The sequence below is a fragment of the Macaca mulatta genome, chromosome 1, assembly GCF_049350105.2.
Source record: "Macaca mulatta isolate MMU2019108-1 chromosome 1, T2T-MMU8v2.0, whole genome shotgun sequence".
NCBI lineage: Eukaryota > Metazoa > Chordata > Mammalia > Primates > Cercopithecidae > Macaca > Macaca mulatta.
In genome coordinates, this window is record NC_133406.1 from 43,279,000 (window position 1) to 43,291,765 (window position 12,766).

Here is a 12,766-nt window from a genome sequence, read left to right on the forward strand (position 1 = left end):
TTTCACTATCCTCTTTGGACACAGAAAATTTACTGTCTTCTTGTATCTGTACTACTTGGCTCTTCTCAGATGCTGGTTTAGCTTTCTTTTAACTTAGCTTGCTGTTTTTAAAGTTTTCAACTGTATTTCAATTGTGGCAGATAATCTGATTTATATATTTCTTAGCTTCTTCTATAATGCCTTGAAAATATTGATTAGTTCATAATGCAGCTCAGGGGGTTCTTGTTTTAGCTTTTCATATATTTATTCATGTATATCAATATAAAGTTAAGAACAATATATTTTTTTAAAAAAACAAAAAAATTGGGAAAATGGCTATTAAATTATATCTAGGCAGTGTTTAGACCCCAGAAGGCAGCAGTAAATATTCCTCTCATTATCAAGGAACCGCTTTGAGTAAAGAAAAACTACAAGTAGCAGAAGTCTGTTAGTGGAAAGGAAAAAGGAAGTGAGAGGCTGGATATTGATCTTGCCAAATGAAGCAGTGAAAGAAAATATTACATTGTGAATTTCTTTCCATTATTTTCTTAAGTACAACCCAGCAACTCAGATTAAGAGAACAATAGCTGAGATGCTGGAAATAAATCCAACCCATCTGATAAATCCCTAGGAAATGGGAAATAATAAAATTACTGAAAAGAGAAAAGACTTCCTTAGAGTTTCAGACATTATTTTTTTTAAAATAAAAAATGGTCTCTGAAGCACAAAAAAATTGTTTATTTTTGTATAATACATGTTGCCTTACTGTTTTTTAAAAAATAAGTTATATATGAAAAATTGTATCAGTTTTCTGTATCATCTTTACTTGATTAAACTAAAGAATAAACCATTCTGGTTACATAGGAAATTGAAATTTTTTCAGTTGATTAATCAGTGTCCTCACTGATCTTTAGCATGGTCTTTAGCTATAGCATTGAGGCTCCATGATGTAGTGATAAAGCAAGAAATAAAGAATCTGAAGGCCTAGGTTTAATCTTTATTCTTTTTATTGTCATTCTCCTCCTTCCTCCTATATTCAAGCACTTACTGGAAATCTGAATGTATACTGAGGCAGTTAATCCCCTCAAGGTGCTGACAGTCAAGTGAGGTATGAATAAAGCAATCAGGCAATCAATAGTATCATATGGTAGATGCTGGCTATCATGTCGCTGGCACTTGGTATAGTGGTAGCCCTTAAAGAGGCTGGGCCACTTTGGCTAATCACTTAAGCTTCTATTGTCTATATACTTATATCCTACCTACTCTATGAGGTTGTTATAAGACTTAAAGTGGGTCAGCATGTGTTATAGAGTATTGTGAATTATACAAGTTATTGCAAATATAGATAGTGATATGTAATAACTTATTTGATACAAGATGTGAATACCTTGTGAACTTGATATATAGAACTTAAAAAGAAATCAGTGTGAATAAATAACTTTTGTTTTAACTAATTTGAAATCCAGAACTTTCACATCCTTTTTTAAATCTCCGTTGGTTCTTTCTGGAAAAAAAAGTCTCTATCAATTAGTGCTTTTACACTACCTTTTCCACACTTTTATTTCTGCCCTTACTACATCATACTATAATTACATATCTACATTTTAATCTCACTAGACTGGTGAGACTTTGAGGACAGGGTTCATGTTCATTCATCTTTGTCACCAGTGGCAACTGCAAACAGTAGGTGTTCAACGTCTTTTTGTTAAATAGATTTGAGAGGCAATTTTCTAGCGAAGTTGCTTAGCGTGGTTGATTATAGTATTTACAAGGCAAGAGGGATATTCAGTCTATTAAAAAGTATTCACCCAGCCAGCCTGGGCAATATAGTGAGACCTTGTCTCCAAAAAATATGAAAAAATGAGCCAGGCATGGTGACTCATACCTGTGGTCGCAGCTACTTGGGAGGCTGAGGCAGGAGGATTGCTTGAGCTTTGGGAGGTCAAGGCTGCAGTGAGCTGTGATCATGCCATTGCACTCCAGCCTGGGCAACATAATGAGACCCTGTCTCAACAAAAAATAAAAAAATTGGCTGGGCATGGTAGCTCATACCTGTGGTCCCAGCTACTTGGGAGGCTGAAGCAGGAGGATCACTTGATCCTTGGGAGGGCAAGGCTGCAGTAAGCTATGACAGTGCCACTGCACTCCAGCCTGGGTGACAGAGCAAGACCCTGTCTTAAAACAACAACAACAACAACAACAACAACAAATAACTTAAAAAAAATATAGGCATGTGACAACAAAGAATGCTGGGTACTGTGTGTATCATATTAAAATTCTGGACTCCAAAGAAGCTCATCCTGCCCATAGTCCAGAGGAAAGGAGAAGGATGTTAGTCTTGATATAATTCACAGAATGGAGATGTTGGAAAACAGGGAAAGTTAGCAAGCTGCATAGGTCACTCAACATAAAATATGTTATCAGATATCTTCACCTCTTTCTTCACTACCAAAGTTTTTCAATTTTATTGTCTCTGGACCTCAAGTTTTCTTGTCTGTGGGGTAAGGGGATTGAACCAAACAATCTTTAATGCCCTTTCTAGATCTATATTTATATTTGAGATTGATGGTTATTTTCTTTTTTATGCATGAGTTTTCTTTGTAAACAACTAGATAAAATAAAAGGAGTAACGTAGAAATGATCTCTGCATTTTGTTAAATATACAACTTTATTGTTTCCACTTCCTGTTATAACAATGTTATCAGGACGACCGTAAAGCAAATTAGAGAAAAGGCAAAATATTAAAAAAGATAAGGTTTAAGTCAGGCCTTATAGACTTGACAGGTACATGGGCAGGAGAAAGACAAAGGGGACAGTGATGGAAATGGTAAGCAAGTGCAATAGCTTCAAAGTTTGAAGTTTGTAGTGAGGGCCTGGATTACCTTTGAGAGTTCCCATTTAATTCTATAAGCGCTGAAGGACCATGTTCAGGCAGGAAGAGAGGACAAAGTTGTACCTGCTGAATGTCATCAAAGGCTTGGCAGGGGATGAAACCAGCATGAGTGAAAAGGAAGAAAAGAGGAAATTGCTAATGACACAGCTGGCACAGGGCTCTGTTATGTGAAAAGAATGGAAGCAAGTTCTGAAAGGGAGGAGGGCTGATTTTGCCAAATAGTCATATCATTCAATTAAAATGAATTGGAAAGGATGCTTACAGCTGGAGGGATAGGACAGCTCAGCAAGCTGTTACCTCTCCTGAGTATGTTTCATAACTGATAAAGATTTATCTCAGCTGTCCAGTATGGTTTGCAAAAATATAATGAGCTTTAAGAAAGGTTTCCTATCTTTGTTGAAAACAGGTGGATATTTGAGAGTCTCTGGTTAACTAAAATGAAGGCTAATTGGTCCTCTTATTTTAATAGCATCCCTTGATCCCCACTCTTGAAGAGCAGGCATATATTCACAGATATTTTTTATTAGTATAGGGAATGTCCTTGCATGTTTACACTCTTTATTATTATATAATTGTTTTTTTCTAGTATTCTTTGTATTTCTTTCTACTTCTTGAATTTTAAATTCTTAGATTATTTCAGTATTATGCAATGTGGGAATATAGAAGCTTGGCTTGACAATGCTACTGACAATTTATATGTCAGGGTGTAACTGCCTGGCATATTCTTTGCTGTTTTGCATTCCTTTGCAAAGTATGCCTTTGTTTAGTCTTGAGGGAGTAGGCTTCTCCCATTTTCCATATACTTGGGACGTGGTTAATGATGATTTTGCTTTGTATGGAATGCAGATGTTTGCGTTTTCACAGTTTCTCCAATTGCTTCTCCACTCCTTTTGCAAAATGCAAAGTGTCTAATCTATAGTGAAGGATTGAGGCATTTTTTCCTGTTATTTCTAAGAAAAATTACATGGGTTATGGCAGACAAATTGTACCTCCCTTCCAATTTGTCTCATTTACTTTTAAAATACTACAGTCTGTTTTTGTACCATATGTAGCTTGTTATGGAAGGTTTGGCTAATTAAGTATTGTTCTTTGGAGTTATAAGCTCTTTTTTGAGCAGTATGCCTTTAAAGCTAGAAAACATTTTGTAAAAGCTAAATGTTAAGTATCTTTATAATTTTGCATTGTAGTTGCACATTATAGTTTCGAATGAGTCTATACCTTCATTATATAAGATAGGAAGCTTTTCATCCACCCTGAGAATTTAAGATGATATATATAAGCTCATAGTACCCAGATGAATTTTAATACCATTACTTAAATACATGGATTCTCTCTGGGGAAAGTAATTGATACCCATAAATGGCCACTTTTAGTTTATCTATGTTAAGAATTGATTTATTTTTTAAAGAGAATAAGCTCGGGATTGAACTGTTTACTTTAGACATGCTGGGTCCAACCAAAAATACGAATATAGATGTATATACAGATTTCCAAGTTAACCTATGATATCTGGGATCCTTCTATTCACCTGACTTATGATCTAAGTCTTGGCTCTCCAGGGAAGGCAGTGGCCCCACATTTTCCTGTTGGAAGAAGTAGTTTTGTGTAGTACATCTGGGCAGTTGTGAGGATGGCCACAACCCTGAAGGTAGTTATGGTCAAAGCCAGCTCAGGAGAATGGCGATAGCCAGGTTCAGCCACCCCAGCCTTGAGAAAAAAAGTTATAGGGACTATTTCCTGCACTGTTAATGTCCTTGCAACTACATGTCTCCAAATTCTTTTCCTTTCTTTCTTTTTTTTTTTTTTTTTTTTTTTTTTTTTTTTGAGACGGAGTCTCACTGTCTCCCAGGCTGGAGTGCAGTGGCATGAACTCGGCTCACTGCAACCTCCACTCCCGAATAGCTGGGACTATAGACATGTGCTACCATGCCCGGCTAGTTTTTTTGTATTTTTTAGTAGAGATGGGGTTTCACCATGTTGGTCAGGCTGGTCTTGAACTCCTGACGTCAGATGATCTGCCCGCCTTGAACTCCCAAAGTGCTGAGATTACAGGTGTGAGCCACCGCATCTTTTCTCCAAATTCTTAAAAACCTATGGGATAGGCAGTGAATGTTCACTTTTTTCTTTTTTTGTTTAGCACCAAACTTTTTATTTTGAATGAGTTAAGACTTACAGAAAGGTTGCAAACAAATTTTCACTTTAAAGTTGGGGAAACTGAATTATGGATGAATAAGTGATTCATCTAAATTCTAACAACAAAGTGGTGCTTAATAAATATTTACTGACTGGTGAGAGTAAGAAAGAACTGGAACTGTGCTCTCCTGATTCTTTGTCCTGTGACTACTTTACTCCTCCTTGCATTTCCTATGGTTAAAAATTTACCCTTTTAGATATGCATACTTTACAGTAAATTATAAGTTATTCCTTGGTAGCTACACATTGAGAAGGAGTATTTGGTATTTTACTATTTCTTATTAATAAGTAACCATGTAGTGCACAGTGAAAAGCCATCCATAAACACAATGAAGTCTTTAATGCCATTGATTACTATTTATTGACCTATGTCATTTTTATCTTCACAGAAATTGGCCCAGTGACAATTACCACAGATCCCAAGAAATTTCAATATGAACTCAGAGAACTATATGTTCAGGTGAGTGCTTGCTTTCAGTGTTCTCTTGGTGGAATGGAAAATCACCAGCCTTTAGCTGATTATCTTTATTTTTTAAATCTAAAAGAAATAATTGTTGGCTTTTTAAGGGACCCCATAATTGCCATACCCCCCAGCCCTCCACCTGAGTCCAGAATGAATTGAACAATAGATACAGAAATAGGACAGATGGGATTTGAAATATCACCAGTTAGTTACTCCCTATGGCTGGTTTATACTATCACGGCAGAGTTGAGTAATTGTGGCAGACTGGTCCCTTTAAGGAAAAAGTTTGCTGACCCCTGCTCTAGATAAGTCTTTTTGCTTAGAAATATAAGGAAGAGTTAATAATTATTTTCCCACAAAATTAATGGCATAACTAAGGTAATTTTGATATTCTGTGCTGCTGTAAGTCAGCCATATGAAATGTTTGATTGTACACATAACTTGGTTATTAGAGAAGATGGATCACATTGGTTTAAATGTTATTCTGAAAACAGAACTTAGAGGTAAAGTTGCTATGCACCTTTTGGTGCTGAATTTATTCATTTAAAAAATGTGCTTCTCTGAGGCTATTTCACTATACTACCTTCTGTGGTCTCTGCCCCTGTTATCCTCAGACTTTTTGGCCACTCTCCATCATTCATTTCTGATATTGGTACCTGCCTCATTGGCTGCCTTTTCTCTCCAGGGGTGCCATTATTGTGAGTGACTTCAACATTTATGAGAATGACCTAGTCAGAATAGTCCCTTTTCAGTTCCTTGAGCTACTAGTTATCTTCGATGACCTTTTCCTTACTCTGTCATAGTCGTCTATTTCCACAAACATCCAAACATCCCCTAGATCTTGTTATCATGTTTCCTCTCTCAGATAATTCAGACATCTTTATCAACAATTACCTGTGCACTGAGCGGGTTGGTGCAACTTTTTACACTACAACAATTCCCTTATCCTCAGCAAGCACTGTAGTCCACTGACCCCTGCACTGTCTCCCAGGCCATCAGATTTCTTATTTTTTCACTTCTTCTAATCTAGCTCAGAGTTTTTTAAATCATTTAAAACACTGCTTTTTCTCCTTTGTCCATTGCCTTTCTATTCAAAAGGCATAATCTCATTCCTGAATGACCTCAACTGTCTGCATTGTTCATGCTTGTCCACGAATGGCGAAATGTTGAAGTTTCACAACATGACGCTTTGATTCTCTGGTGAATTCATAGCCACCTAACTCAAATGGACTCTTAATACTCCCATGATGTTACTATGTTTCTTTGATCAATAAAATCTGCCTTTCTTCTCAATGACAATTGCAAATCTTATTCACTCTCCTTTAACCTTTATCTCACCACCCTTTTACTACTGGTTATTTCAGCAGATGATCTACTCTGAGAGAATGACCTCGTTTTCACACATAGTCACAAACAAAGGAAGCCCTCTGCTTCCTCGTATGTAACATATAACCCATTTCCATCCAGCACCTATCCTATCCTTATTCACTTGATCTAAATTCCTTGACTTTCTTGGGATTTAACGCTATCAAACTGTTTCTTTCAACTGTTAAAGAGTTCCCATTGAGGCTGGGCACAGTAGCTCATGCCTGTAATCCCAGTGCTGGTTTGGGAGGCAAAGGTAGGAGGATCATTTGAGGCCAGGAGTTTGAGACCAGCCTGGGCACATAGTGAGACCCTGTCTCTAAAAAACAAACAAACAAAAAAATCAGCCAGGCATGGTGGTGCATGCCTGTAGTCCCAGCTACTTGAAAAGGTGAGGGTGAAGGATCACTTGAGCCCCAAAGTTTGAGGCTACAATGAGCTATTATCATACCGTTGCACGACAGTGTGGGTGACAGAGTGAGACCCTGTCTCCAAAAGAAAGCCAAAAAGGAGTTTTCATTGACTTTTAAATATATATGTTCAAGTCTCAAAAAACATACACACAAATCCCAACAAACAAAACCATAAAAAGCAAAACGAAATAAAAAACAAAAAGTTTCTGTATTTTTCTCAAGTCCTCTTATCAATAATTTCTATTCTCTCAATTCCCTGAATGCCAACCACATTGTCTATGTTCACTGCTATCATTTCCTTACTCCCATCTCTGCCAGTCACTCTTCAATCTATTTCAAACTAGTTCCCATTCCTCCCACTGTATCAAAGTATCATTAGTTAGTGACCAGTGATATCCATTTTGCTAAATGCAATGGAAATGTTCCAGTCCTCATCATAATGGATAGACATCTCTGTAGTGTTTGACAACATTGGACTCTCCCTTCTGCTTGACACACTTCATTCCCTCATCCATGTTTCATTTTTTAATCTCATTTTTCCTACTCAACTTCTTAGGAAACTTCATTTCCTTCCACTTGGCCATTGAATATTGGTGTTCCTCAAGGTTTTGAAACTGGCTCCTTTCTGTTTCCTCATTTTCTATCCTCTCCTTAGGTAAAGTCATCCATACCATGTAAATATGCTTTAGCCTTGACCTCTTTCCTGAGGAACAGACCCTCTTTTCAGTCTCTTGGATGTCACAATGGCCTTCTAAAATGAAATTCATGAATGTTATTTTTCCAGTACCCTAAATTTAGTGCTTAATCCTTGGCTTTTGTCTCCTCTTTGTTACCTTTGTGAGTGATGTTATAGTATTCTGGTTACCCAGCCAAATATCTGGATAGTTCGTTAATACACCCTGCGCTTTTACCCCTTATAGTCGGTCCAACTGTTATTAAGTGTTGTTTGTAACTTTCTAAATACCTTTTAAATCAATTGGCTCCTCTCCATTTCTTTTGACACCATCTGAGTCCCAATTACCATATCTTAAGTCTAAATGAATGCAAAAAGCTTCTAAGGGATTTTCTTGCATTTATTCTTGCTTCTATTTTCCAGGCCTAGCTTCTCTACTCTGCAGACAAAGGGATCTCAGAATACAGCTCTGAAAGTTTCTGCCTTGTACCATGTCTACTTGACTCTTTACCCCCACCTCATCAAATTCTTCCTATGTTTCTGGGTTCTGAGTGACCTGAGACCTTCCTACCTTTCGTTCCCATCTGGTGCCACTCTTTCTCCCAGGCTCTGTACTCTGCTGCAGGGGCCTTGAATAGAGCCTCCCCATATCTGTATCCCCACCCATCTCCTCAGGGCATTTTTGCACATGCTGTTCTTGCACAGAAAGTTCCTGTCCTTCAGTCTGCCCTCATTTCCACACTCCCTTAACCTAGTTTAAAATCCTGTATTCAAAGTCTCGTCTTGAATAATACCACTTCCTCAGAGAATCCTGCCCTATTTTCTCAGCTGTGTCATTTCTCACTACCTTTCTCTGTCATAAAGCAGTTGGGAGTTCACATTGAAGGACTGTGTATAATTTAGCTTATTAAATACCCCAGTAATAGGACTGGCATATAGAACCTGTTCACTTTTTAATAAATGAATGAATGAATGAATATACCAGAATATACAGATTAACAGAGTCCAAATCAGAGTTTGAAGTATAATACTTTCATGGATTCACTGTTGGATAAATGACTTGATTCAGATTTGCACATAGTAATAAGCATAATTGAGGCATAGGGTATAAAACTGGAAGTTTGGCATTCCAAATATGTATTCAAGGGTGATTCTATTTTGTGCATGTCTCCATTTGTAAATTATATACTAAATTGAATTATATTTGATGAATATGTAAGTAGATTTATATAATTATCTCTTGACTATTTTTCTCTTTTACTGAATTTTTTTTTGACCTTTTTTTCACCAACAGTCTTCCATTTCCTTTCTCTTATACCATGGCATTTTTTCAGTCATTATTTTGCTACTTATTTACTATTTACTTTTCTCTCCCTCAATGTAGAAAATTCTTTGCCACTTTGGATGTCCAAATTCTCTGAAAAAAATTTCCATAGAAATTTATATTATATTCATGGATCTTGGAAATTAGAAAATGCATTGTTCTGGTTGTTTAAATGCTTTCATGTACCCTTATTGCGCTGAGTTCCTGATGACAAAAGCCCTGTAGCTCGTATTAGCCTGTGCTTCATCTGGAAGATAAACCAGTGTCTGCAGTAAACTTTCAATAGCTGTTGAATAAATGAGTGCCATTTGAGGTGGCTTCTTTTAAAAATGTACATTTAACAGTAAAACTGTATCAAATATTATTTAAACTTCACTTGATGGTACAGAAAATACCCCAAAAACCTAACTATCAGTTTTTATTACATTATAGATAATCAGAAGGGCCAAGTAATGGGGATTTCTAGCAGATAGAATGTCAGAAAGGCATTTACTGTATTCATTTTTTTTCCTCTGTGAGAATACAACTAGACTATATTCTTGAAAATCTGGCCAGAATGAAAATACCTACATTGTCAATGAGACCTGGCACAGGCTTCCTGATTATCTGCCTCTCCCCTTCTTTTGTTCTGAAGGATCTATAGGGAGTGCCCTGATCCTCCTTGCTCTGTTTGACTCCAGGGTGAAGGATCCTGATTCCTGACTCATACTGCATGACTGCCTCTCCAGAGGTCTCCCTCCACCCTCTGGAATTGAATATGATACAGACACTCTGTAAGATTATGTAATTTTACCTCTGTTCAGAAAAATATTTTTTCTTTCTTTCTCCCATGCAATAAAAGCTGGGGTCTATTTCTCTGTAGGTTTCCCCTGGACAGGTTGTATCTTATGAGATTTTCTTTTTTCTTTTTTTCCCCTTTTTTGCACTTTCATGGGATCCAAAAGCATGCTTAATTAGAACAACCAGCAAGGGGAAAAAATCAAATATTTACTTTTTCCCTTCATTCAACATTAGGCATTGTTATAGGCATTGGGAATACCATGGAAGTGTTTTTGCTTTCAAAGATTTTAGTGAATTATTCGGTCTTAAATCAGTGACAAAAAATTTAAAGGTTAAATATGTCATCACTTAATACTACCCTAAAGCATATATTTTGTTCAGTGTTTACTTATAGAATATTATTTCATTAATCAGTTTGAGAAACCTCACAAATTTCATAAAATTTTAGTATGAGATACAAAATTCTGTTTTATGTATGATTTTCAAACCCTTCTTCAGTTAATTCCCTTTCTACCATTTTTAGTAACTCCCCCAAAATCACTGATATCAAGAGCAACAAGTATTGTTATCCTATTAAACTAATGTGAACTTTAAAAAAAGACTTTTAAAAATATTCCTTTCATATTTAAATTGGTTTTGAAAACAAGAGAAGTGAATTCAGTTTGAAGTGCATTAATCATCCATTCACATTACAGCAGGCTCGACTATTTTTCTTCCAGAGATATGGAATTAACTTGAGAAAAAGCAATCTAAAATTTTCCAGGAAAAAATCAGCAAAAAATTATTACACTTAATTTATTAAATTTATACCATTAATTTCATTTTCCTTTATCCTATTTCATCTGGAACACAAAGAAGTAACTTGAAAACAACTGTGCTTTCTCTCTGGGGAAAAGAAGGAAAGACAAATGACAACAAATGGTATTCAAATCACACAGAGCTTTGGAAATTAATATCCTTGTAAATATGCAGTGCAAAGACTTGCTTCGGGACACATTCTTTATAAGAAACTATAAAGCTTGTTGAGTTTTAGAAAATGGTATTGGCAGTGATATGCTTTCAAGCCTTTTATCCAAATGTTTTAAAGAACAAAAAGTACATTAGTCAAACATTCAAAGTGTAAACACACACACACATACACACAACCCCTCAAAACACCAATATATTTCTACAATAATGAGATTACAATGCCAACTTTTGTATACATTGTTGATACCCAAATCGAAAGCTTCACACATAATTTAAGTTTCCTTAGTAAAGTCTTTTAATAAAATAGACTTTTTAAAAAAGTAGGAATATGATTAAAAATATCTGGAAAAGTATTGTCACATAGCAACATGATAGAGTTATGAAGAAGATAGGGTGAGGTCCAGAAGAATAAATAGGTTTAAACTTTGGAAGGTTAAGGTTAGGCGGAAAAGAATGTTTTGCTATAAAAGAACAGTTGATAGAATTAACTGCCTAAGGAGAATATGAAATACCCTGGCCAGAAAGGCAAAGACTGCTAAAAAGAGGAGAACAAAATAATGCTGATTTTAGAAGTATAATTTACTATGCCAATTTGGTATATATACTTTAATTTCTAGTATTTAAAAAATGCTATCGTGTAAAACTGTAACTTTAATTTCTAGATAGAGAAGTCTTCCATATGAATTTTTAAAAATCCAACATATATGGCTAGAAAAATGAAGAAAGCAAATAAATTTTAAAAATGAACCAAAAAAGGAAAGAAAAGGCATTATATGTCAGCATGGACATAGATATAATGTAGAGCTATCAGAGGTTTGATTTTCATTTTTGGACATGGTTAGACATGATTCAACTTAGAAAAGCAGTTTTAATTTCCATTGAAGTCTTCATGATATGCAGTTTCTTACAAATACCACACACACACACACACACACACACACATACACACACACACACTTTAAAGGAGGACTGGCTTGTATTTAATTTAGGGAAGAAAGTATGATAAGGCACCTAACTCATAGTATGTACAAACTTTTAAGCAGAACAGTGGCCCAAAGTACAAGCTCAATAAATGTTATCTATTGCTACTACTAGCTCTAGTACTCCAAAGTTCTTTAAAGGGAAGTAATTCCCAAATATTTATGTCATAAATGAGCAACAGTTTTGGAATATGTGCCTTGCAAAAGGTTTTGTAAGTGTTTTAAAATCATTTTCTCAATTTATACCCACATAAATATTACTATTTCTTTTTACAAATGAGGAATCATAAGCTTTTTGATATTAGGTAACATGTCTTACACAGGTCACAAAAATAGCAAGTAGCAAAGCTGATCTCAAAACTGGAGGTATTTAATGCCAAACCCAGTTTCCTTTATTGCTCTGCTACTTTCCTTCTAAATATCTGTTTAAACAACCTTATTGATCTAATCAAGTTAACATATTTATTTATATAATTTCTCTTTGTATGTTACAAAGTAGGAAAGAATTAAAGACAGATGTATGTCTAGGGCTGATCTCATCCTCCACAAAATGAATTTATTTCTTAAATATTTTTACTTCATTCCTATCTCCAATCGCTTTGAGTAATTGGCCCACCAAAAATTACCAAGTAGCAAATGACAAAGTTAATAATAAAATCACTGGTTTTCCTCAGCAAATTTTCTTGGTACTAAGTATGCTAAGCTTATTTAAGCTCATGCACACTTTGGAGAGA

General features: G+C 35.6%; 1 protein-coding gene across 1 annotated transcript in view; it reads left to right on the top strand.

The window, feature by feature from the left end:
- The window catches only part of HMCN1 (hemicentin 1), a 455,102-nt gene that overhangs the window by 100,848 nt on the left and 341,488 nt on the right, over positions 1-12,766 (top strand). The window contains exon 2 of the mRNA XM_015121897.3: positions 5,455-5,525. Coding sequence (XP_014977383.3) covers positions 5,455-5,525 — 71 coding nt within the window. The remainder of the gene's footprint in view (positions 1-5,454; positions 5,526-12,766) is intronic.